Source organism: Zalophus californianus, chromosome 16 (genome assembly GCF_009762305.2).
Source record: "Zalophus californianus isolate mZalCal1 chromosome 16, mZalCal1.pri.v2, whole genome shotgun sequence".
Taxonomy (NCBI): Eukaryota; Metazoa; Chordata; class Mammalia; order Carnivora; family Otariidae; genus Zalophus; species Zalophus californianus.
Genome location: NC_045610.1, coordinates 54,890,343 through 54,916,967, shown reverse-complemented (window position 1 = coordinate 54,916,967; position 26,625 = coordinate 54,890,343). Strand labels below are relative to the sequence as shown.

The following is a 26,625-nucleotide window of genomic DNA, read 5'->3' as shown; positions in this document are numbered from 1 at the left end:
CAGAGATTAGAGGCTTCCATGAGCATCCAGTGATAAAACTGTGACAGTCATTGAGTTTCCATTATTTTGGATTATAAGTCTGTTAAAAAGTGTGCAGTGATTACTTTCACCATATCAGTGTTTCCTTACTTGTGTCTCTGTGCAGATCCTGCTAAGTGATGTTTACATTAGTTCAGAGGCTCAGTCGGTCTAACTCTTTGTATTGATCATTTACAATACAAAACACTTATGTTTAGCTTATGTTTCCAGTCGTGATGCCTGAGAACAGGATTATAAATTGTCATTTAAAAAAAAAAATGCAACACTTCTGATCTCTTATTTTCAGTAAGACTCTTAGTAGTTTTGTTTTGTTTTAATCACTTTACCCCCTCTCTAAAACCTGTGCTTTGATACCACAGAAGCAAACGATGTATTGTTATTCAACTTCTTGGTTCATGGATCTTGTTCTTCCTTGTTCAAAGAAACAGAGCGGCTAAACCACTCTGTAATCATTACTCTGAAAGATGGACTAGCTTGCCTTTGTTACAATTAACAAGCAGCGCAGGCACTTTTTATTTGTTGTGGTATCAGAACTCACTGGTAGACCCCACGTGGACGGTTAGGACCATCCCCTTCACCCGGCTGACTGACTGGTTCCCAGTGCTCTGAATGTGTAGCCTCTTGTGCTCTGCTTCTCCAGGGATGGAATTAACCAGTAATGAGGCCGAGTCAACCAAGGGAAGGCTAGAGAAGCAAAAAGCAGGGGAAAACCTTTAAAATGGAAAGTTAAGCCCTGAACAATTGAATCTTCACCACTGGAATAGATCATTGTGTTTATAACACAAAAATACCAAGTCTAGGGGCACTTGGCTGCTTTTTGACAATTGTGTATAAAAAGGAAAATTATAAAATGATTCATTATTAGTGGATTATTTTTGTTAATTTACATAATCAAATGTTAATGAAAATGTTATTTTTTTAATTCTAAGGTAGGGCCAATGAGGTAAGTTTCCTTAAGCCTAGCTCAGTGAAGAGAAACTGTTTCTTGTGTCTTTCCTGAAATACTTAATTTTAGAATTCTTTTTCTTATGACTTGAAGAGCTTTCATTTGGAAGGAGTTTGCTTTAATTCTGAGATAATTAAAGTTGTTTTTATAATTAATTTCCAAAAGTTACATTTTTCTCCTAAATGTAATAATATTGCCAAGTACTGGGAAATAAGATGTAAGGTGTTTGAATTATGCATGCCACACGTAAATCACAATTACCTGTAAAATGGAGATAGTATATACCTCTTTTCCTAGATACTATGAAGGTGAAGAATGTGAACTGACTTGCCCGATTAGTTACGTAAAGAGAAACTTTTAATCTACTTGTGCATTTTCTTCCTGTCATTTTTGTAGGCGGTATTATCTCTGCTTTTCAGATGGGAAAATTGGGGCACAGACAAGTAAAGTGGTTTGCCCAAAGATACTCAACTAATAAGAGGTAGAGTTGGTGAGCCCAGAGCTTGGCTGGTGAGCTCTTTGCTCCTGACCATGGTATGTGCCGTTGCACAGAATACAGGACGGAAGTTCTGAGAGATTTTGCTAAATATATCCAGAGGCAGCTAGGTTCTAGACTTCTCTCAAATCATAGGAACAGAGAAGAACAATTTTCCTCCTCTTATCTTTTAGCTGGAAAATATTTTTCCAAGTAAATGTTATGATACAGTATTAGCTTGAAAGCAATTTTAGGTCTGTGAAGAAATTGGGGTCTAAAGGTTTTTTTCAAAACTCTAACTGGTGTTTGAAACAAAGACCTTTAATTTTAACTCCAGTGACTTAGATTCAATGAGTTGTGAGCCTTAGGATGCTATTTTAAAGTTGAGATATAATTTACTGGTATGGGAACAAATTTTTTTGTAACACCATGCTAGATGAATGTATAAGTCAGGCTCATTTTTCTCTTCATTGAGCAAAAAGTGAAATCATTTATCAATTTGTGTCTTCCTTTTGGGTCCTGTACAAAGGCAGTGACATTCCCTGATCTTGGACAGTTATTTGGATGGGGAAAAACTAGCTAGATTTAACTTCTTTTAAATTTGTTCTCTTAGGGGTGGCCTTATTGGTTTGAATTTTATCTTAATTTGTAGTAGAGGAATGCTCTTTGCTTTCAGTTTTAATATCTTTATCTGCAAACTCTCCTAGACGTTTCCACATAAATGTGGCTTCTGTTACGAAGGTGCACGCCTTGGAAAAGGTGCTGCTACCTGAGTAAATAGAAGCAGAACATTTTTTAAATGCGAAGATCTCAGTTTGTGGAGTTGTTTTTTAGAGATCTTTAACCTACCAAGACCATTTTAATTTTTCAGATCACCATGAAGTAACAGAGAATGTGGAGAAAAAACAGGAGTGGCTTACTTCGAGCAGGCTCTTCCTTTTTTTTTTTTTCCTGCTAGAAGGGGAAAGTTTTCATGTCATAACCCTAAAATTCCAAGGGTATTCTTAGTGCAATTGCAGAGATCTGACAAAAAAATAACAACCAGGGAACCATGTATCATTACAATTAGGGTTCTCTAAATCCATGTATCTTAACTGATAAGAATTAGCCGAATATCAGGTGATTTTTTTTTTTAATAGTGTGAATTTAGATGACAATGGGAATATTGAGTATAATCTTTTAAAAAGTCTCTTAAGGCTCTTAGTTTTTTGCCCATTCTCTCTTTTTTTTTAAGATTTTATTTATTTGACAGAGTGAGCAGGGGGAGGGGCAGAGGCAGAGGGAGAAGCAGGCCTGCTGAGTAGGGAGCCTGCTGTGGGGCTCAATCCCAGGACCCTGAGATCATGACCTGAGCCAAAGGCAGACGCTTAACCCACTGAGCCACCCAGGTGCTCCAGTTTTTGCCCATTCTCATCTTTAGTCTGTTGTAGGGTAGTAGGTGCCTCCTAAGAGAACTGTTTTTGGTGAAACTATTAGGGTACGTGTTGTGTTTAAAAACCCTGTAGCAAATAAACTCTGAAATTACCTTCTAAAATGGTCCATTCAAAGTGGAGGAACAGGCCTTTCCAAAATTAGTCTGATTTTTAGCGTATGTTTTAAGAAACTATGCTCATGGTGTAAGTCCTTGAAGTGTTAGTAATACATTGCTTCAGCCCACAGCATGAAAAGCTGCACCAGGTGGTTTCTTATCGACACTGAATGTCAAGTTTGTTAAGAAATGAGTGTATGTACACACATGTTTTTCTACAGGTCAGGATTATTTTTTGGCCTGTTGGTTTTAAACAAAATGAAGTATTCATAGAACATCTAGTTCAGAAGGAATTTAAACCATTGTGCAGTCCTACTTCATCTTGTAAGGGAAACTGAAACGTAGGTTGTCTACTCAGGGACACAGAAGAGTGACCACCTGCATTGTCTTTTCTTGCATAGTTAGAAGAGATTTTCATCAGCCCTCTGAATTCATTCGGAATCTTACGGCCTCACTGATACTAGCGGACTTGGAGCTCTCTCAAATTGTTGGGCACTTTGGAAGCAGAGTTTTCTGTTAGATGCTCTGACAGACTTGGCTAGGGTCATCTCTTGCACTTACTCCAGATTCTGCCGCGGACATAGACGGCACTTCATCGTGACCCCAGGAAGGGCACGTGCAGTTGGGGAGCTGGAATTCTTGGGTCTTTTGAGGCTCGCATAAACATAAAAGCACCAGTGAACGGGGGGCTGGAGGCAGTGGGAAGCTGGGGTTTGAGAGAAAATCAGGTAACTGCTAGTCTGCTTTTCTAATTAAGAAGAGAAAGCATCCAACTCTGGGTAATAAATAGACACATATACTCTGGCTCTCCTTTCATGAAGCAGAGACTCCGTAATTAATCTTCCTGCCTGGAGAGCTTTCTAAAGATTATTAGCAGGAATTGTCTTTAGAGTTGTTTTGTTTCAACCATGGGTATACACGGGTCCTCTCTTAAACTGACTTTACCCCCTGGGAAAATGGAACTGGGTATAGGCCCAGCCGAGGGGCCCAGAGTTCCTGACTTCCTGCTGTATAATTTGAGCCCTGGGGACTGAGAACATGAGCTCCTTAATGTCCCTGTCCTCTGCGTCAGGATTTATATATACACGTGCTCTTCCTTTCTGCTGGGGGAAGTGTCCCTCCGCCTTCGTCTACTCTCCCTCCTTGTCGAGGCCCCTGAAAGCCTCCCAAGTATGCCTCCCTTCTCTTACAGTCTCTCCAGCGTTGTGTCCCCCGGACACGAGCCCACGGAGGGCCTGTCCCTTCCTCGTGGGTCTCTGCGCCACCCAGCCCATCTGCAGGCTTTCCCCCCTTTCCCAGCAGCTGGCCCGTCCCTTCAGCCCGGCTGGCTGGTGTCCCACCTGCCTTCCCTCCTTCCCTCTCTGGATCCCGGTTTCCTTCCCAACGCCCCTGAACCTTTGCTCAAGGCTCACCAGTGCTGTCTCCGTTTAGCAGATGCGCACTGAGCACCTAGTACTTGCCAGCTCAGTTGTCTCCTTCATTTTCTCTCTTCCGTCTCCCCTTGGGCTGTGACACATCCCCTTGGATTCACACTGCTGTGGTCCTCCCGTGGGCCTGCTTTCCTGCCTGATGCGCAGACCCCTCACTCCTGTGTGATCCGAGCAGGCCTTAGGTGCAGACTTCAGAGCACTTGATCATTGAGCCATAACCTCTCCTGGATATTTTGTCAGACTGACTGTGCCTGGAGTGGCCCACCGCACCACACGATCAGCTTTACATCCCCAAACACTCCTTCCTTCTGATTTTGCTCCTACCGTGCTCCCAGTTTGTCACATCCCGCTTACTAAAACTCTTCCTCAATCTTCTGGGCCCAGTTCAAATACTTTTCATTTTACGGCGGCTCTCCTAGTTCTCTCAGCCCGTTGCTAGATTCCCGTCACCACGGTGGCAGTGGTGGGCTGATCGGTCTCCATGTCTGGGTTGCCACCATATTCTTGGTTAAGCCCAACACATTCTTGTTGACTGATTAAGTCGCCCTAGTGAAAATGCCATCTCGTACACGGCGGGCATATGAACGTTTGTGTGGACAGTGGTTGGCCATCAGAACAGGCTGTGCACACTCAAGCCAGGTTTTCCAGAGCCACATGGGACCCTGGCAGGTGCGCTTTTTAAAAGAGCCCACAGGTGATTCCTGAATAGACCGACTCGTGATAGTTCTCTCCTCTGTCCTGCCCCGGCGTCCGCTCTTCCAGAGACACACTAGAAGATTTCGTGAGTGATTAAGCTAACCTAGAGTCCTTGCTTTGCATGCAGATCTTCTCCACAGGGACGTGAGTTGCCTTGATGTATTTAGGAGAGATCCCTGTTGGTTGGAATTGGCATAAATGTAACTTTATTGTGCTCGTACACATGGATATGCAAGGGGTTTTTATTTCACAGAGTGTGACCTTACTCTCATTTGATTTGTAATATAAATCTGTCTTGAAAATACCTGGGTCAGATGTCAGCATGAAGCCTAAACTGAAAATCCAGAGGAAAGAGAAGGAGCTTTGTAACTGCCCGCTGGGACACGACACAGTGTCTCTCTCTCTGAGGTGCAGGGGAGCGGGACGGGGTTCCTGTTTGAGGACTCTTTAGTGGTCCCAAAGTCTGATAAAAGTATTCTTGAGAACAGTGCTAGTAACAAGGTAAACGCTTCTGTCCTCGTTTAGCAGTTGTACTTTTTAGAACCGTGTACTATAAAGGAGTGCCCCCTCCCAAGCAACTTGATACTAAAAAGCTCCATTAAGTGGGGAAAATACAATTTCTCTTTTCATCTTGTTTTTTTTTGTTTTATAACAAAATGACTGACTTCTGTGCAGATCTTAAAACATTGACAGAGACTTACTTTTTAGGGTTAGGAGGAAATAATGGCCTTACCCTTGTCCCATAAAGTAGACCTCACTGGCAGTATTCAGACCAACAACACTAACTTCCCAACTTTTTGACCCTGTCCCAAAGGAATGTTTTATTTTGTGACCCAGCAACACCAAATACATTCATGAGCAATAAAACAAGTTTCACAGAACGGTCACCCTTTTCATGTTCTGCTCTGTTTTCTTTTTCTATGCTGGCTGCTAATGGGTTTCCCCTCAGTTTCAAAACCCCTGGTTCATCCCTAGAGAGTGAGATACTCTTGAAAGCCTCCCTGGTAGTGAGAAGACTGGTCACAAGTGGCAGAAAATAGGAACCAAAGCATCTTTGAAAGAGATGTTTTGCTTTTACCTTTGATGGCAGTAGTACTACATAGGTAGTTTTGTAAATGTTAAAATAACACGTAAGGGGCATTTACTGATTCCCAGGTTCTAGATAGGCTCTCTTTTATTAGTTTAAAAGTAGCATTGGCCCGCTCAATGCAAGTCAATACAACTGAAGCAGTTTTAGAGGTTCTTAAAGGAGGCTTCTTCTTCTGCAAATCTTACTGACAGTATCAGTATAGTTTTTAAGTCTCCGTCTTGAAGTTAGAAAATACCTGAAGGTCTATTTTGTAGCCACATTCTTTTAGTTCTCTCACTTGTGATTGATTTTCTTTTTTTTTTAATTTTTTTTATTGTTATGTTAATCACCATATATTACATCATTAGTTTTTGGTGCAGTGTTCCATGATTCATTGTTTGTTCATAACACCCAGTGCTCCATGCAGAACGTGCCCTCCTCAATGCCCATCACCAGGCTAACCCATCCCCCTACCCCCCTCCCCTCTAGAACCCTCAGTTTGTTTTTCAGAGTCCATCATCTCTCATGGTTCGTCTCCCCCTCTGACATACTCCCCTTTTCTTCCTCTCCTGTTATCTTCTTCTTTTTCTTTTTTCTCAAAATATGTTGCATTATTTGTTTCAGAAGTACAGATCTGTGATTCAACAGTCTTGCACAATTCACAGCGCTCACCGTAGCACATACCCTCCCCAATATCTATCACCCAGCCACCCCATCCCTCCCACCCCCAACCACTCCAGTAACACTCAGTTTCTTTCCTGAGATTAAGAATTCCTCATATCAGTGAGGTCATGTGATACATGTCTTTCTCTGATTGACTTATTTCACTCAGCATAACACCCTCCAGTTCCATCCACGTCGTTGCAAATGGCAAGATCTCATTCCTTTTGATGGCTGCATAATATTCCATTGTGTATATATACCACATCTTCTTTATCCATTCGTCTGTCGATGGGCATCTTGGCTCTTTCCACAGTTTGGCTATGGTGGACATTGCTGCTATAAACATTGGGGTACACGTACCCCTTCGGGTCCCTACATTTGTATCTTTGTGGTAAATACCCAGTAGTGCAATTGCTGGATCGAACGGTAGCTCTAATTTCAACTGTTTGAGGAACCTCCATACTGTTTTCCAGAGGGGTTGCACCAGCTTGCATTCCCACCAACAATGTAGGAGGGTTCCCCTTTCTCCACATCCCCGCCAACATCTGTCGTTCCCTGACTTGTTAATTTTAGCCATTCTGACGGGTGTGAGGTGGTATCTCATTGAGGTTTTGATTTGGATTTCCCTGATGCCAAGCGATGTTGAGCACTTTTTCATGTGCCTGTTGGCCATTTGGATGTCTTCTTTGGAGAAATGTCTGTTCATGTCTTCTGCCCATTTCTTGATTGGATTATTTGTTCTTTGGGTGTTGAGTTTGATAAGTTCTTTATAGATTTTGGATACTAGCCCTTTATCTGATATGTCATTTGCAAATATTTTCTCCCATTCTGTCGGTTGTCTTTTGGTTTTGTGGACTGTTTCTTTTGCTGTGCAGAAGCTTTTTATCTTGATGAAATCCCAATAGTTCATTTTTGCCCTGGCTTCCCGTGCCTTTGGCGATGTTTCTAGGAAGAAGTTGCTGCGGCTAAGGTCGAAAAGGTTGCTACCTGTGTTCTCCTTTAGGATTTGGATGGACTCCTGTCTCACGTTTAGGTCTTTCAACCATTTGGAGTCTATTTTTGTGTGTGGTGTAAGGAAATGGTCCAGTTTCATTCTTCTGCATGTGGCTGTCCAATTTTCCCAACACCATTTGTTGAAGAGACTGTCTTTTTGCCATTGGACATTCTTTCCTGCTTTGTCAAAAATAAGTTGACCATAGAGTTGAGGGTCCATTTCTGGGCTCTCAATTCTGTTCCATTGATCTATGTGTCTGTTTTTGTGCCAGTACCATACTGTCTTCATGACAGCTTTGTAATAGAGCTGGAAGTCCGGAATTGTGATGCCACCAGCTTTGCTTTTCTTTTTCAGTATTCCTCTGGCTATTCTGGGTCTCTTCTGGTTCCATACAAATTTTAGGATTATTTGTTCCATTTCTTTGAAAAAAGTGGATGGTATTTTGATGGGGATTGCATTGAATGTGTAGATTGCTCTAGGTAGCATTGACATCTTCACAATGTTGATTCTCCCAATCCATGAGCATGGAACGTTTTTCCATTTCTTTGTGTCTTCTTCAATTTCTTTCCTGAGTATTTTATAGTTTTCTGAGTACAGATCCTTTGCCTCTTTGGTTAGATTTATTCCTAGGTATCTAATGGTTTTGGGTGCAATTGTAAATGGGATAGACTCCTTGATTTGTCTCTCTTCTGTCTTGTTGTTGGTGTATAGGAATGCCACTGATTTCTGTGCATTGATTTTATATCCTGCTACTTTACTGAATTCCTGTAGGAGTTCTAGCAGTTTTGGGGTGGAGTCTTTTGGGTTTTCCACATACAGTATCATATCATCTGCAAAGAGTGAGAGTTTGACTTCCTCTTTGCCCATTTGGATGCCTTTGATTTCTTTTTGTTGTCTGATTGCTGTGGCTAGGACTTCTAATACTATGTTGAATAGCAGTGGTGAGAGTGGACATCCCTGCCGCGTTCCTGACCTTAGGGGAAAAGCTCTCAGCCTTTCCCCATTGAGAATGATATTCGCTGTAGGTTTTTCGTAGATGGCTTTTATGATATTGAGGTATGTACCCTCTATCCCTATACTCTGAAGAGTTTTGATCAAGAAAGGATGTTGTACTTTGTCAAATGCTTTTTCTGCATCTATTGAGAGGATCATATGATTCTTGTTCTTTCTTTTGTTAATGTATTGTATCACGTTGATTGGTTTGCGGATGTTGAACCAGCCTTGAAGCCCAGGGATAAATCCCACTTGGTCGTGGTGAATAATCCTTTTAATGTACTGTTGGATCCTATTGGCTAGTATTTTGGTGAGAATTTTTGCATCCATGTTCATCAAGGATATTGGTCTGTAATTCTCTTTTTTGATGGGGTCTTTGTCTGGTTTTGGGATCAAGGTAATGCTGGCCTCATAAAATGAGTTTGGAAGTTTCCCTTCCATTTCTATTTTTTGGAACAGTTTCAGGAGAATAGGTATTAATTCTTCTTGAAATGTCTGATAGAATTCCCCTGGGAAGCCATCTGGCCCTGGGCTTTTGTTTCTTGGGAGATTTTTGATGACTGTTTCAATTTCCTTAGTGGTTATAGGTCTGTTCAGGTTTTCTATTTCTTCGTGATTGATTTTCTTTCCACAGAAATCTTTTGTAGAAGCTGTATATACAAAAATATTATAAAAAAATGGTCCAAATTCTGAATATTCTGGCATATATATACATATATCTTTCCAGACTGTTGTTGGTGTGCACATATGTCTATACTAAAGAAAAACATTTAGCTTTGCACGGTGACAGTATCGTAGCCAATGAGGTTTATCCGTGGTTTGATTATTGCTAATTGAAAACATTTAAAAAAACAGTTGGCATACTGTACATATGGTTTTGCAACCTGCAAAAAAACGTTGACGACTTCTTTCGTGGTATATATATATACATCTCTATCATTATTGTTAACAGCTGAGTAGAATTTCAGTGTCAGTTATAATTCACGGAGTATACTTTATATGCATATGTTATAACCAGTTTCCCTATTGCTAGACATGTAGGTGGATCTCACTTTTTCACTATTATAAACAAGGCCACACTAAACATTTGCGTACCTGTCTTTATAAAGTTGGTATAAACCATGTTTTTACATGAAGTTTTTAAAATTAGGACTAGAAATCACGTCTTTTCACGGTTTGTACAGAAATCTTTTCTAACCTTTTTTTTTTAAAGGAACTTTTACCTTTTGTCAGAATAATGTCATCTTTGTTATTATAGTGTGAAATAAATAAAATTTGAGATGGAAACTTGACTTACTAGAAACTGATTCTAGTTCTTGCCTTAATTTTCAGACAGTACCTGTAACGAAAAACAGTAAAGAAAACAGACTAAGAGGAAACAAAGTGTTCTGCGCGGTGGGTTTCTTATCTAGTGTAGTAGCTGACTCGTTAACTACTCATGACCTTATTAGGTGCGGGAGCACCGCACATCTGGGCTGTTCCCCTCTAGGTTAGGAGAAGCTTTTATGGAAAACAATTTTTGGTTTTGAATTTATTTGATTTCTTAAGTCTTTAAGTACTTTTTAAATTTTTTTTTAAGATTTTATTTATTTATTCATGAGAGACAGAGAGAGAAGCAGAGGGAGAAGCAGGCTCCCCGCCGAGCAGGGAGCCCGACGCGGGACTCGATCCCAGGACCCCAGGATCATGACCTGAGCCGAAGGCAGATGCTTAACCATCTGAGCCACCCAGGCGCCCTTTAAGTACTTTTTAAAAAAAATTTTTTATTTATTTGAGAGAGCACCAGCAGGGGGAGGGGGAGGGAGAGGCCACTGGAGAGGGAGAAGCAGGCTCCCCGCTGAGCAGGGAGCCCCACGCAGGGCTCAGTCCCAGGACCCTGGGATCATGACCTGAGCTGAAGGCATATGCTTCACCGACTGAGCCACCCAGGTGCCCTGGTCTTTAAATTTAATTGCTGCTGCTGCTAACCCTGCCGTCTGACTCCAGCCCATTATAATGCTTTTCATGTTTGTGTTTTTTTTGTAGAAAGACAGGTTGTCTTTTACTATTTGTGGGCATTGGGCTATGTAACCTGTTAAGTAGCTCCAGATGACCTATGGACCATGATGATCCTTCAAGTCAGTATTACTAAGAATGGATTATCGGGGCGCCTGGGTGGCTCAGTCGTTAAGTGTCTGCCTTTGGCTCAGGTCGTGATACCAGGGTCCTGGGATCGAGCCCCGCATCGGGCTCCCTGCTCCGCGGGGAGACTGCTTCTCCCTCTCCCACTCCCCCTTGCTCATGTTCCCTCTTTCGCTGTGTCTCTGTCAAATAAATTAATAAAATCTTTAAAAAAAAAAAAAAGAATGGATTAACTTTTATGGACATTGCCTTCTTTGCTGTTTCAGATGTTTCTGTACACATTGTTAGGGGCAACTTTTACTCAAAAATGAATAAACTAGTATTTTAAAAAATCACTTTTAAAGTATCTATCTTAGGAAACATTATTTATATGTTTATTTTTATAGTAAAATACATAATAACCACATTGTAAGAATATTATAGTAAAAGGTAGGAAAAAAAAGCAACTTAATCCCTCCATTTTAACATAACTACTACGGCCAGATTTTTTTCCAGTCTTTTTTTTTACGTGTAGATTTTACATAGTTGTATGCGGACTTTGAAACAAATGTCGTTGTGTAAGGGAGCATGAATTAGATCAAGTTAAGAAAAGTATACACCAGATCGTTAATTACTAGAATTCTAACTTTCTCATGCATTGATTCTTTCCAGTCGGTATTGGGTTGAGCTGTGAATGGAGGAAGGGTACTGCTCGTCATTTATTTGAAATGCAATACTTAAATTGTAAAATACCGTAATTCTGAAATGGATTCTTACTATTGCCTTCCCTTTTGAGAACCCTTGTTCTTAGGGATCTCTGAGTAGCTTCTTCAAGACAACTAAGACACCAAATCATATTTGTTACATTAAAAAAAAATTAGGCACACTTGTGCACACATGCACACACATAGATCAGACTGCAAAATTGCTAACGTAACTTGATAAGAAGTATGTTGTACTCTCGCAAGATACATGTTCTGCATTCAGAGAATACGATTTTGTGTCCATGAGGTGAGAAATTGCCACAGATTTTTTAAAACTTGTGGCCAGAAGCCATTTTGTGTGTTAATGACACTTACACCCTGTACCGGTGATTGATACTTTCCCTTGGAGGCTGAGAACTTCCTCCTGTGATTATTCGGAAGTTACTGGAATGAACAATGAAAGCAGGTAGAGAAGATGTGTAAAGGAATTAGGATGTAGTTGAAGGGCTTTGCGGTCAGACGGCCTGAACCTGGACCCTGCCGCTCCTTGGGGAGGTGCTGGGGATCAGAATCCCGCTCAACCTCCCGTGGCAGTCATGAGCATAGAATGAAATGTCTCAGGTGAACGTACTTTGTAAAGTTGCAAAGCCCACTCACTGGACGTTCTGATGCCGGTCCTCCTCAAGCCAAATGGGAAGAACGCTCTTACGTGGGGCCTTGTAAATGAAACCACAGTGAAGTTCTTAAGAAAGCAAACTGCCTAATCGCGACCCTGTTTCTTTTCCCTTCCAGTCTTCAAGCAGCGACAGTGGTGGGAGCAGCGGCGGCAGCAGCATCAACAGCCCGGACCGGGCAAGCGGGCCGGAGAGCAGCTTGAACCACGCGGCGGCCGGTTCCGGCCCTAACACCCCTCAGCCTGTTCCCGAGCAGTCTGCACTGTGCCAGGGCCCGTACTTCCACATCAACCAGACCCTGAAGGAGGCCCACTTCCATAGCCTACAGCACCGAGGACGGCCTCCGACATGATGTGCCGCCAGTTTCTTGCCTTCTGTGAAGGGACAGCGCTGTGCAGATTTGATATTTCAACTTACGATGTTTTAAAAAATTGCACAAAAATATGCCTGTTGGCTTTTCAGTCTATATTTGAAATAACGGGTTGACAGGCAGTTGTTTACTTGTGGTTTTGCTGCACTATTGCAATTTCAAAGGGGCTTTGAAGCAATTTTTTATAGGATTCTTTTGAGGGTGGGTATCAAATCCATGTCGAGGTAATGGTATGAGGAAATCTCATCTGCGTGTTGAATCCATAGTTTGTCCAGTTCAGATTGATTTCCAGATCTGTCCATTAGAAATTCTACTTTATGTAAAAAGGCCTTTTAAAAATGTGGGATCTTCAATTTTTTAAATTCAATAAACTAGTAAAGAATATCTAGTTTCCATGAAAAAACCTAAGTTGTTTTCCAAAATATAGAAAGCTTGATTCAGTCTTGCACTGAAATTAATTGCCATACTACCTCTTAGTATGTAGATGTCCTGTTGAAAGTACTCTCTCCTCTGTGACAGGAGAACAATCAGATCCAAGTTAGACTGTGTCAGTGAAGCAGCCTTGCTAATTGTCTTCTCTCTTTGTTATATATTTGTATTTCCAGAGAGAATGTCTTTCACACTTGTATACCCAGCTCACTTCTGCTACCGTTACTCCTCCAAAGCCTCCATCTCAGACTTAGTAGGAAACACGGCACAGTTCTGACAGTCGAGAAGTACGTAATGACCTTTGTCTCACTCATAGACTTGTTCTATCAGCAGCTTCTGTGATCTCGCCGGGAATCCGCCTTGGGGTTCAAGAATTAAGGCGCTGAGGAATGCTGACCGAGTATAAGCTATCTGAACTGCTGTCTAAAGTCCCAAGTATTGTGAAACCGCTGGACAAGGATTCACTGTATGCTTAAAGGAACCCCTAACAGTAACTGGGGGGGCCACATTCCACCGCTGAAACTGGAAAGACTGGTGGCTTAGAAACAAACAAGCAGAGGCACCGTTAGCAGAAATGATGTAGTATTTATTTAGAGAGAGACGGATATGTTCCCGTGTTATTTAGTCATACTAGAGAGCCAACCTAGCTTGAATAATGAAGGCGTGGACGCGTCTTCTTCCTCACTGACCAGCTGTCGGAACAAGGAGCCAGGCTGCGTTGGGTCACCTGCTCGGGAGAGTGCCGGGGGGACAACCTGCCATGCATGTAGAGGAAAGTGCCTTAGAGTCTACCCAGACCCTCCTGCCTGCTCACACCCGCCACGGCACGCGGAGTCCGCACGGCACACACAAGCAGATCTCAGAAGCACAGAGAGCCCTAGTCAGGGGACTCTGCCCTTTGTCAACACTGGCAAAAGACATAGGGGACAAGATGAGATCTTCTTATGGGACAGAACTAACATTTGAGGATGAGGACTATCCTAGGAAAAGGGTAAACAGGGGTACCTCCTTTCCGCCGTCTGAGCCTCTCCTACGGACAGAACTTACAGGTCAGTTACTTGAAGTAGAGATTCAGAGTCCCAGCCTGCGGAGGGAACAGCCTGTGCAGGAGCCTGTGCTTTTCACTACCGCCTCCCACGGTGTACAACCAGAGGTTTAAGAATTTTGGTCTTACTGGGTTTGATGGCAGGGAAGGTGGAAAGGACGCATTGCTAATATTTTGTCCACCAAGAAAGCAAACAACTAAGTGCTGTAAGGAGACAAGCTGTTGGGGCTCAAGCACACGCGTACACAACACAACTCAGAAATACCCAGGAGGACTCCTGCGGGCTTAATGGATGGCAGTCGACTGAAATAAAACGTGTATTAACAAGAAAACGTCAAACTTGAGGAAGCAAATTCCCTTTTATTTCCCACCCACCTGCAAGAAATGGAAGATGAAACCACCACCAGAACAAAAGTTTTTTTGTCCAAACCAGTACAATCGTCGTGCTGGGTTAAGTGGTTACCTCTTGCACCCTACGAACAACAAGAAACAGTCTCCGTCCTGCCCTGCTTGTTTTCTACAGCCTTGGCAGCCTGAGATGACGTTTCTATTATGAGGCTACTTGATAGTGTAAATGGGCATCTTTTAAAACTCCTCTCAGCTCAAGCTAGTGAAACCTTGTACTTCTATATTGCGCCGCCATTAAAAGCAGCATTAGTGCATTTTGTCATTTCGTTCTTTATCGATTATTTAAAGGGGAGCTAATCGGGTGGTTTGCTGGGAGATGGGGACCGGACCCATCCGGTGCGCCCCCTGCTCTCTGCACTGACCTGGGCCTTGGTTTCGACGCTTCCGCTGGTTGATTTGGCCTTTCGGGTAGTTGTCATGCTCAGGGGAAGAAGTCCAAACCTCCAAGACCAGATGAAGAGTGTTAGTGGCATGAACAGGAAGCTCCGGGGCCCAGCAAAAGCATCTTAGAATCCTTACCTGATCTGACTCGACGCTAGGGGCAGTATGTTATGGGGTTCTTGGGAGTTGAATGTGCAGCTCCTGGGGGTGAAATGATTCTCTGTTCCAGTGACCAATCCAAATAGAACCTGGCAGACAGGACAGAGGGCACAGTGACCGGCTGGGTTTGCCCCTGTCCGGTTAAAAGAGAAAATCCCTTTTCTTGTTTCTCACCATCCTTTGGGGGAATGTTCCTTGCAGCATGTTTATGCTTCAGAATTACCTTTTTCACTGCCCACAGGTCAGAATCTCAGAGTCACAGCACTCTTTTGTTTTATTCCTCTTTCTGAGGCCTTGATAAAACCTTAATCCCTTAATCACCCTTATCTACAACTAGAGGGGTGTGATCACGGTTGCCTCCAGAGTGAGATTTTATCTAATCCTCTTTCGGCCCTCACAACTAAACTGAGCTATTTGCATCCCAGCTCCCTCCCAACTGCCTCCTAGAGTATTAAGTGCTGGAGTGGGTTTACCTTGTCATTTGAGCCTGTGGCCCTGCGTTCACCCTGAGCACATTTCTCACATGACTTACAGAAGTTCGTTGCACCAGGCGATTAAGGTTGCTGTTGAGGTGTGGTGTGAAAACATCCAGGTCAAATGGGTCAATGAGTGCTTCCAGATAGTCAGCCACTTTCTCAATTCTGAAAAAGAATTATGGGTTATTCTCCACATTTTTTTAGGTCAAAAACCAACCTTACGGCATTTCAGTGCTAAAGAAACCCCGTATTTGGATTTATTCTTACTTGCTGGCTTGGTACCACCTGTCCCTGCCCATGGTGCTTAAGTAATCCTCAAGAGTTTTAACCAGCTAAGATTTCTGAATGAAGTCCTTTCCTTCCTCATGTTGTCAGGGACAGCGCCAGAGGCTCAAATTATACCCAAGATCGGTGGACTCAGAAGAGAGCGGAATGAGAGTCCACCTACCACGCTTGACCATGGCATTTATCCAGCAGGTGGCCATTACTGATCTAGCTGGTAATGTGAGGACTTCCTGGTTAAAGCTAACAGCTAATGCACAACGAGAGGCTATCTCTTAGTGGCTTTCTGGAAAGGGGCTGTGTGCCCTCAGCAGAGGCAGCACTGGGAGAGCCCGCTGGGGTGAGCATACCTAGAGTCCTGTTTGCTGCGGCCACTTTTCACCTCCTCACCCCGGGCTGTCAGAACAATGTTGAGATAACGCAGATCATAAAGCAGCTGCAGGGCCCGATTCTGGGTCATCGGGAAGGCACCTTCTTTCTGTAAACGAATGTCCCATCCCCACCCGTGAAGGGAGAGGATTTGTTAAACAGCTTACCCGTTTGGTTGAGGTACAGCTTGTTGCTTCAGAAGCAGCACCCTGTATACTCAACAAGGACTGTTTGATGTCACAACCCGGGTTATATTCAAAACTTGGTCTTAAACCAAACTAAAAACCTTCAAACAAAGGCCTCGGGTGCTGCAGACTGCCCTTTTAGAAGAAAAAAAGCTCCTCGCGTGGAGGAGAGTCATTTTGAGGAAGCTCAGGAGACTTCCCTGAATTCTTTCCCAAATCAGGAGGTGGTCCTGTCTTAAATATGTCACTGATGAAACGGGAACACCCACCAAGGGCAGAACACTTCGGGGAAGGGGCGAGGGAGGTGGGAGGCTGGGAGACAGGAGCTCCCTCAGCCTGTGTGTGCCACATGCCGCCCTGGGCATGGTCACCCCCCACTCCTCCCAAGCAGTTCTCCAAGGGACCACACCTGACCCTGGAGAAACAGAGAGCTTCGTGATTTGCCCAAAGCCATAGCACGCACGTGGCAGTGCTGGGGTCGGACACCCGGCCTTTTTCCCTTCTGCCGAACTGCCCTTTAGTGCAGACCTGCTTGATCCTCGAGAGGAGGCATGATGAACTCGCAGAGCGCGAAGCCACTACCAATTAGCCGGCACTGAGGGTGGACACTTGGAATCCTTGATGGGTACTGCCCAAACCCGAGAAAAAAAACCTCAGGTTTGTATTTCCGTTTTTAGTGGGAAAGAATTCAAACACCTACCTTCACCTGTTTTTCTTCTGCTAGTTTCTCATAGGCAGCCACCACTTGGACCATACAGCTTTTCAGCATCTCCTGCAGTGTCACTTTTGGCAAAGCGTGGCCTCCAACCCGATTAATTTCCTGGCAGAGGCTAAACAGGAAGGACTGGACATACCAGGATGGCTAAGAGAACAAAGGATTGTTGAGTCAGCGACTTGTGCCAACGGAGGGAGACGTGGTAGAAGTGGGTCCACATATCCTCACTAGGCTCATGAGCCAGGACCTGGACCTCCCCAGGCAGCCCCTTCCAGCAGGGCAGTTAATAGATAAAAGTGACCATCACTGTCACCGGTTTGATGGCTGGGGGCTGACCTGGCAGGTGGCACTATGCGTTATGCTGTTTTCACTTTGGGGTGAGCAGCTCTGCAATGAGCAGAGCCCAGGCTGCACAGGAAACAATCATTAGATGACTTCTCGAACATTCTGCTACCTACTCGGCCCTATGTCTACTCTACCCCCGTGGTAGAAAGTTATCAATACCAGTTTGGCTCTTCTTCGGAAGCTGTATGTCGGCTGATTCTCCTCTCTGCAGAGTGGGCTGTTTGGCCCAGTCCAGCCCACAGGCACTCTCCTGGGGGCACCTGCTCACCTGTATAGGGAGTCGGATTGTGGACGTGACGCTGCTGCCAGACTCTGCTTCCTCTTGGATTTCTAGCTCATCCCAGCTGGTGGCTGTGGCCAGCACTGAGCCGGCGTCGTCTAAAAGTAACGACTGGGTGAATCCATGAGCCAAAACCTGGTAATAAAAAGCAAATACCCAACAGGCCACTTAGCTCCTTTAGAGAGTGTTTCAAACCACTTGAGTAATCTTGAGCCCAGCTTCTGCTGTGTTGGTCACGTGCGGGGTGGCGAGTGGAAATGTCACTTTTCTCGGGCTAATTACCCATGTCAGCCATGGGAATTTTGTTGTAACTACCTTACAAACGTCCAGGGCCACCTCTTAAGACACCAGGGGAGACCATAGGGAATAAGACATTCAGGTGGAAGAGTAGGAAATCCAGACCCTTGTCCAAGGAGGTCTTTCATTCTTATCAGATGGAAAGACAAAAACCCAGAGTTTGTGTCTATAAAATCTAGGCTAAACATTTGAATGGAAAAATTTTTACATTTGTGCTATCACAGAGAAGTGAAAGTAACTGCATGAAACAAGAACTGTTTATTCCCTTGCTCTGAAAAGACCTCCCTGAGCATGTGATGTAATGAGCACTGGGTAGTCTATGACTGATGAATCACAGACCTGTACCTCCGAAACCAATGATACATTATATGTTAATTGAACTAAAGAAAACAAATGCAAAAAAATTAATAGACGTAGACCAGAAAGTCAAGATATGCCTTGTTAAAACTGACATTCTTGCTAGTTTGATGCTTACAAGTACGTAAGAGAGATACAAAATAAAATAAGTTTTATTAAATTTTTCTTGGGAAAAGAAAAAAAAAAAAAAAAAAGACAAGACCTCCCTGAGGTTGGCCAGCCTGGAACATGATGGAAGGGAGCCAGGATGGGGTTGCGTGGTGAGCACGGGCAGACTGTGCATGTCACTCACCTTCACAACTGCTGAGCTCCAGACACGGTAGCCCATCACGCTCTGCTGGAGGAGGAGTTCCTTAACTTCCTGCCACTTCCCCTGCATAGGAATTATTTCCCGCGTTTTCCCCTTTCCCTGTTTTTTCAGAGCCCTGGGATCCCTTGCTGGTCTCTCGGAGCTTCCTGACTTTCCCAAGATGCACTGCTTCAGGTGGGGACACAGTTCTCCCAGAGATTGGCAGAGTCTGGCCATGAAAAGGACTGAATGCAACTTGACACCACTGAGGACATCCTGCTGCCCCTGCACAACCTGTTCGATGCGCTGCAGCTCTGCCCGGATGTGGTCTGTGATGTGCTTGATGCACGCCACCGAGTGAGTCTGTAGCGTCTCCCGCACAGTCCCGGCATCTGCATACCTGTCAAAGGCACGGCTCTGGGCTGGCATGGGGGAGACGTCCTTGGGCAGGGACGCGTCAGCAGAGGGAAGGTAAGCCAGGAGGTCATCCAGCTTCACCTTCAGTTTAGAATCTAAGGCAGAGCAGAAGTTCTGGACACAAGGGCTAACGGCCTGTGCTTTCATGGAGAGCCCACTGCCAGCAAAGTGCCCCCGGTGCGCCACGCTGACCCAGGCGGCGTCGGGAGGCAGGTCTTGGGGGCTCTCGGACCAGAGGAAGAGAGACATGTTGTGCTCAAAGTGGAGGTGCTTATTTGAAGTGGAGTTGCTGGTGTTGCCCTCAAGCTCCTGCAGGGCTGAAATGAGCAGTTCCTTGGAGCTGGTGGAGATGGAGTCAAAGCCTTCTTTTGTCAGAGTCTGAAAGGAAGCAGGGGAGAGTTCCAGTCAAGACTCCTGTCAGGAAATCTGAAATCAACAACCCCAAGTGGCAGTCCATCCTGGCACTCTGCATGTTCTCCAGCATGCTCAGGAGGATGACATGGTGTTGGCAGAGAACAGAGTCGTCACGGATGGCCACGGACATGTTCCCAACCACGTAACAGAGGCCTGGTCTCTTTCTGCACCAGAGTCTGGATCTCTGCTTATGTCTAGGGCTCATTCTCCAGAAGAGCCATCCCTGAGTCAGTCAGGAGAGAAAGAGTACACTCAGGAGTGACAGAAGTCCCCCCAGACAGTCAAAAGATCATGCTAGGATTGGCCAGAAAACAACTGGACCATGTAATCTCCTCACCTGTAATCGGTCAAAGAACAGCTGCTGCATCAGATCCTCCCAGAACAAGAGCGGCTTCTCCAGAAGCCGCTGACATATCACATCCCAGCTGTGATTGGTGGATTCATTGGTAAGTAATTCCCACATGGCATCGCGGATCCCTGCGAGACCTTTCATGCTCTTCACGTACATAAGCAGGTTGGTGATCCCATTTTTAATGTCTTCATTACACCTGCAACAAAACCATTCCTCTTGGGCCTTATTAGATTCATGGTTTTCACACCTTTATTAAGAAAAACAGGGCGCCTGGATGGCTCAGCTGGTTAAGCGTCTGCCTTTGGCTCAGGTCATGATCCCAGGGTCCTGTGATCCAGTCCTGCATCAGGCTCCCTGCTCAGCGGGGAGCCTGCTTCTCCCTCTGCCTCTCTCTCTCTCCCTGTCTCTTATGAATAAATAAATAAAATCTTAAAAAGAAAAGAAAGAAAAACAGCAGCACTCCATTTGAAAACCTCTTACCTGGGTCCCAATATAAATATTTATATCTCTCGGAGTTTTTATAAATATGTATAAACAGCATTTCCGGCTACATGGGGGGATGGGGCCTACCCTTGCCTCCCTGAGGTATCTATCTGGAAGGAAAGCTAGAGCCCCCTAGAATGGCTTCAAAACCACTGCATTACATAAAAGCTTAGGAGTGGCAGAACTCTTACATAGAATTTTAAATCCTGTAAGGTAATATTTTGAAAGGCGAATTCCCTCTTGGTTCTCCCACAGTGGGGGCTAACCTGCCACGAAAGCAGTGACCAGTGGCTGAGCAAGTGCCTGGCATGACCCAGTGGGCAGCAGGCAGAGCATCATCCAGAAGATCAGGCTTCTCCTTCCTTCCTCAGTGGCCCTCACTGGCCCTCGTGTGGCTACACAGGCGGTCCCTCCCCGCCTCAGGAAAGTTCTGGCTACTTACATGTGGATCCATTTCTGCAGCGTGTCTTTCAGGTACTCCTGGCTGATGGGCTGCGCCAGGGTTCGGAGAGCTGGCTGGAACTGGATGATGGATGCCGGCAGGTGTTTGAACCAGCTGCAGAGCTTCATCTCCTCTTGCAGAACGCCGGCACCCTTTCCTAAGAGAAGGCCAAGTGACAAGTAATCAGGGCCATCCTTTGAAAGGCATATTAAAAAATGGACTTAGAAGCAACCTCCAAAAATCATTTGGTCTTCTCCTGGGCAGGTCAGACAGGACCCCGGAGACAGGGGGACAAGGAAAGTATAGACTGTACGCCCATCAGGGAGCTGGCAGCTTTGTGCCAACTCTGGGCACCACATTGGTAGAGAAGGTGAAGGACAGGGAGGAAGGGAGTGGGGGCGGGGCAGGGAGAGAAAGCAGTACTGAGCACTGTTGCAGCCCTCGACGTTGTCACAAAGTAAAAGGTGACAGTTTCCTTTTCCTCACCATCCTCCGACCAACCTGGAAGAGCTAAAGAAAGACTGAAAGACCACTCATCCTGACTGGTGAATTGTCGCTCTTCCAAGGTGACCTCCCAAGAAGGACACAGGCATCTGTGGGGCGACTCTGGGGGAGGCCCGTTCACCGTGTTCTGTGTGTGAGCACCCTCCGGAGCTCGAAACACAGGGGTCCTTCTAAGGTCGCTTGCACTTGTTGTCCAGAGCCATGACACATTAGGCCGTACTCACCTTTCACGAGGGGGGATAAATCATTAAGTGGAAGCACCTAGAGGGAAGCCAGGGCATAAGGAAGTGGCACCCTCGTTGAAAGATAAAAAAGCCCAAGAAGAGGCTACATAATACATCTCTCTCTCTGAAAATGACCAGGTGGCTGTCCCCATGTTCTACCTGTTTCTCTTCTACCTTTGGGACTATGTCTCCTCCGCTTGACCCCTGAGTTCTGGAGTCCCCTGAGGCACAGTCCTCTGCCATCCTCTCTTCTTCCTGATGATGTCCCTCATCCCCATGGCTTCAAACAACAGCCATATGCACGGATGTGTGTCTCCAGCCAGACCTCTCACTGCTCTGTTCTGGACCCCCAGTCACCTGCCCACTCCACCACATTCCCATTCCAAGGGGCTCAATCGTCTCCAAAGCAATATTTTCAAGAGCGAACTCATCATCAGCCCTTTCAAACCAGCTCCTTTTCTCGTAAACCTGGACACCTCCTTTCTATACCCTCCCCACCAATACCAAATCCCATGCTAAACAGATGTCCAGGTTGTCCAGTTAGCCCCCATCGTCTGCCACCTAGGTCATGATGACAGCCTCTCAAGTGAGCTCTCAGCATCTACTCCAGACCCCATGAAGATCCACTGCCACATAAAAGCCAATTGTATTTAATTCCAATTAGGATAAATGCTATCAAATAAAAGCAGAGGATGTATGGGAACACATAACAGAAGGACGAATAAGCCTGGAAGGTCCTAGAAGGCTATCCATTGTTCTCTGGATAAAGTCCAAACTCCCTAGCCTGGTCCGCACAGCTCTGCATTATCTGGTCACATCTAATAGACTGGCCATGTCTCTTCTCATGCTGCTCTTCCTCCACCCAATACCCCTTAGCCTCACCTGCTTGCTTTTAATTTCTTAAATATACTAACATCTTTGCACATCCCATCCCCTTTGCCTGGAACTCTTTTCCTTGCCTTCCTCACCTAACTCTTACCAAACTTTCAGTTTTCAGTTTAAATATCATTCTCCAGGGAAAGCCTCACTGGTGAGGTCCCTCCTTTCAATGCTCCCAAGTCAACCTGTACTTTGCCTTTATAGTAGTTGCCACTATTGTTTCTCAATAGATATGTTTGTATTTGTGACTTCAGTATTTGCCTCTACCTTTAGACTGTGACCTCCACGAAGGTGGGGTCCATATTTGTCCAGGGCACTGCTATATCCCCAGAGACCCCAGGACAGTAGCAGGCAGGTGGCAGGTGCTCAGTAAATAACAGCTGAATAACCTGAAAGTAAGAAAGGTTGGCTAAGAGCTCACCGGTAGGATGCTGGCCTGTGATGGTCTCCAGAGTTGAGAAGAGCAAGCCACACGGCAGGGATGGATCTGGCAGCTGACCTTCTGGTAAAGTGTAGAAAAGAGCATGAGCTTGGTTCAAAGTGGTGGCTAGCAGCTCCACTAATGAGCAAACCTGGGCCTTGATGCCGGCACCTACGAGAAGAAACCATCCTCCTGTAAACAGTTTTCCTTTTTTTTTTTTAATTTTTTTTTTAAAGATTTTATTTATTTATTTGAGAGAGAGAGAATGAGAGAGAGAGCACATGAGAGGGGGGAGGGTCAGAGGGAGAAGCAGACTCCCTGTCGAGCAGGGAGCCCGATGCGGGACTCGATCCCGGGACTCCAGGATCATGACCTGAGCCGAAGGCAGTCGCCCAACCAACTGAGCCACCCAGGCGCCCAACAGTTTCCTTTAGTAAAGTTAGAAACAGAGAACACTCTAGGTGCTTCATTCTCCCTCGGCTCCCCCTTCTCCATTCCCTTAAGGACCATATTTTGGAAAGAAGCCAAACCTACCATGGTGTGGCTGGTCGAGAAGTTTCTGAATAGCTGCCTTTCTGGCCAACAGGAAGTCTGTTAGGGCTTGGCGAGGAGAACTCTCTTCTAAGAGCATTATGGAGCACAGGGCCTCCGCTACAGCTTGGTCAGACACGGCCTGGCACTTGAGCAGCATCTTACTTTCATGCAGAATAGTTGACCTAAAAAGATGATGACGAAGAGCAACAGGGAATTTTTTACATCTTGGGAAGAAGAACCCTGGTACATCAGGATAAAAGGCACATTCCGTAAACTGGTCGGGGTGAAGCGCAGCCATCCCCAGTGCAGATCTTTATGCTGGATCTACGTACCGGAAGTGGCTGGCTGCTGCGACCTGCCGGATGAGTATGGGGAACCGTGAGAGGACGGGGCTGTACCGGGAACTAGAAGAATCCAGCTGGAGCAGGTTGTGAAGGTGGCAGCAAAGCAAGTAGAGCTGTGTGGCGTGCAGATACTGGGAGGCCTCCATTGAGCTCCAGATCTTCTCGGGAATTTCTAAGAGTAGCTTGATCTGGGCAGCCATGCTGTAGAACTTCTCCTGGGACGGCTGCTGGGGCTGCAGGGAAAGGCACGGAACGAACGCGGACCAGTGCAAGGTCAGTGTCTGGCAGGCTTGGGGAGAAATGTGGGGGTACTGCAGGGTACAAAGCTTTTATTATGCCTGATTTGATGCCACTTGGCAAGGTTTCCAAGTTAGGTGTAGTGGAATGGCTGGAGTCAACAGCGCCGGACAGCCCCACTGGATTATCCTCCCAGTCATATGGAGATGCAAACTTAATCTGGTCATCTCAGTCTGGTTATCTGTGACCCTCGAGATGTCTCCACAGCATGGAGCCCTCCGGACCACCACTCAAGTGAGCTTTCTCCTTCCCTGTTCTGATGTTCAGCCTCCCTACATTTGCACCTGCTTCTTTGAGTGCCTGATGGACTTCTTTGTAACTCGTCCATCAGATCCTCATCTGGTGCAGTCCTCACGCCTCTCCCCATCTCAGTCCACCCTCCTACTCCCGGGCTCCTACCCGCCAGCGTCACCTCTTAGCAGAACACCACTCCCACCCCTTTTTTAGTCCTCACCACTCCCAAGTCCCACTGGAGCCTTTTCTGCCGTTGCCCTGCTAAGTTTCTCTGCCATTCCATGATGAGCATGTTCAAAACTAAATTCATCTCCCTACCAAAAATTTTAGTCATCTGACCTCCATATGTATCTTAGCATACCACCAATCTGCTCCCAAGTTCCCAGGAGAGTCATATCCTTCCCATGGTTCTGATCTGGAGACATCAGGAGGGGGAAGAAGGGTACTACAGGTGTCTAGTGGGTTGAGGCCAGCGATGCTTATAAACATTCTGTAATGCACAGGACAGTCTCTACAACAAAGAATGATCCAGCCCCAAATGTCAAAAGCACCAAGGTTGAGAACTCCTGCTTTAATTAAACTGATTACCTGTTTTTAATTGTCTTTTCATACTACAGACCCATGTTCCAAATCTCATCTGTCATGAAGGCCCCTCCTTACCGAGAAGGACTCAAGCCTGAAGTGACTTCCTTCAGAAGTCTTATGGTAAATGTACGTAAGTATTTTGGAATCAATCACACATTATCGTAAAATGCTTTCTACTGTTATTCTGAATTATTTACATTTTTCTCATCAACTTTCCACGGATTTAATTCCTTGACTAGATTGTAAGCTCCTTCAGAGCAGGAATTAGGGGGCTTGTTTCTTTGTGCGTGAACACACAGAGGGCACTCAAATTTTTGTGGGTCTGAGAATAAATCAGATATAACAAGTATAAAAAACACATACATTTCTAAAGTCAGGCACAGTACAAGTTAGCTTTTTAATAAACCATGAAGCAAGACTCAGTTATAGGAAAGGCTGGCCAACTAGGAGGAGGCAGGTATAAATGCACAGCTTACAGAGGAGAGGGATGAGGTCTCCCAAAAGTATTTCCAATCTTCTGTGGTTGTGTTGTGTGAGCCCTGCCTACAAACCCGGATTCCTCTAAAACACAGGTTGTATTAAAAAGTTACAAACGGGAGCTAAATTGTACTTTTGCAAGTTCTTCCATGTCCTATATGGTTCTTCCCTGGGGTCACGAACAAATTCCCGGTTTACCTTTCTCATCCTCCCTACCCGTTCACTTAGTCATCCCTAAGTCAACATTCTTTAGCAATGCAAAATGCTGCTCCAGTAGTAGCATGTATTTAGGGCTGAATCCTTCCATACCAGGTCTAATCATTAGGGTTTGGAGGAAAAAAAAAACAGGATAACTTGGTTAGAATAACCTTAGTTCCCCAAAATGAAAATGTTCCGCTATTGAAAGAAGGGGGCGTGATGGCTGGTACGGTCATTCAACAACTCCACCAAAGGTAGAAGAGCTCTTTGGGTTTGTGGAGGTTATTCTTGGGACCGGCGTGGGGAAAACACTGGGATGAGGAATGAACGATATGAGGGGAAGGTGTTAAAATAAGGGAGAAATGTGTTCTAAGAATGTCAGGAAACGTTATACAGGCAATGAGCTGAACTGTCTGGCGAGAGACCCCTGGCGTTTTCATCTAAACTTGGGAGAGCCCAGCGAAGCCACAAGAGAGGTGAGGGAATCAGGGCCCGGGAGTCAGGGAAGGCCCCTGAAGGGAGCTGCTGAATGACCGGTCAGCAGCCAGCGAAAGGACCGCCGGCGTTCTCCCCCGAGGAGGGGAGTCCAGAAATTGGCGGCAGGCTCTTCCCTGAGGCAGGTGAGGCTCGCGCGGGGGGCCGAGGACGGACCGGCGGCCGCAGGAGGGCCGGGGGCGGGTCGCGCGCGGGGGGCGGGGGGGGGCGGGGGGGGGGGCGGGGGGGGGCGGGGGGGGGGCGGGGGGGGGCGGGACCGGGAATGCGGGGCTGACCTGCGGGTCCCGTGGCGGCCGGGGGACGGCCGAGCCGGCTAGGCGGAGCCGGGCGCAGTACTGGTCGGTGGCCTTCACGGCGTCCACCAGCCCCTCGGCGCAGCGGCGCATCTGGCCGATGGTGTCGGCCGCCTCGATCAGGTCGCGGTACCGCTCGCCCACCATTTGCCGCAGCTCCTCTTTCTTGTGCTCGATCTCGGCCCGAACCTGGCGCTCCAACCCGCGGATTTCCTCCGCTCCATGTGTCTCGAAAAGCGCCGCGGGGTCGCGCAGATCCAGCCGCTTCAGCGCGGGAGAGGCGGCCGCGGCCGCCATGACGGACCCGTCAGTGTGCCGACGGGTCACTTCCGCC

The 26,625-nt window shown here is 45.8% G+C and overlaps 2 protein-coding genes and 1 non-coding gene across 5 annotated transcripts in view; 2 read left to right on the top strand and 1 right to left on the bottom strand.

Moving 5' to 3' along the window:
• FAM104A (family with sequence similarity 104 member A) overlaps positions 1-14,817 on the top strand; it is a 21,053-nt gene extending 6,236 nt beyond the window's left edge. The window contains exons 3-5 of one of the 3 annotated variants that reach the window (XR_003525170.1): positions 10,166-10,228; positions 12,430-12,882; positions 13,287-13,424. Coding sequence is in view for 2 of the 3 variants with exons in the window: in XM_027624940.1 (XP_027480741.1) it covers positions 10,166-10,228; positions 12,430-12,663 (297 nt within the window). In the remaining variant the exon portion in view is untranslated. Of the gene's footprint in view, positions 1-10,165; positions 10,229-12,429 lie in introns of all 3 variants that reach the window. The other 2 variants (XM_027624940.1, XM_027624941.1) reach the window with 2 other exon arrangements.
• Positions 9,606-9,749, top strand: LOC113908415. Its single transcript, XR_003515480.1, has one exon. It is a non-coding gene; the product is annotated as a U4 spliceosomal RNA (small nuclear RNA).
• On the bottom strand, positions 13,678-26,625 carry COG1 (component of oligomeric golgi complex 1). Its single transcript, XM_027624937.1, has 14 exons — positions 26,274-26,625; positions 23,701-23,945; positions 23,369-23,550; positions 22,835-23,005; positions 20,807-20,963; positions 19,867-20,077; positions 18,702-19,493; positions 17,744-17,890; positions 17,116-17,277; positions 16,212-16,339; positions 15,636-15,744; positions 15,083-15,192; positions 14,926-15,004; positions 13,678-13,865 (listed from the first exon to the last, which is right to left on the bottom strand). The coding sequence occupies exons 1-14, from the start codon at positions 26,586-26,588 to the stop codon at positions 13,728-13,730; spliced, it is 2,946 nt and encodes a 981-aa protein (XP_027480738.1). The 5' UTR covers positions 26,589-26,625; the 3' UTR covers positions 13,678-13,727.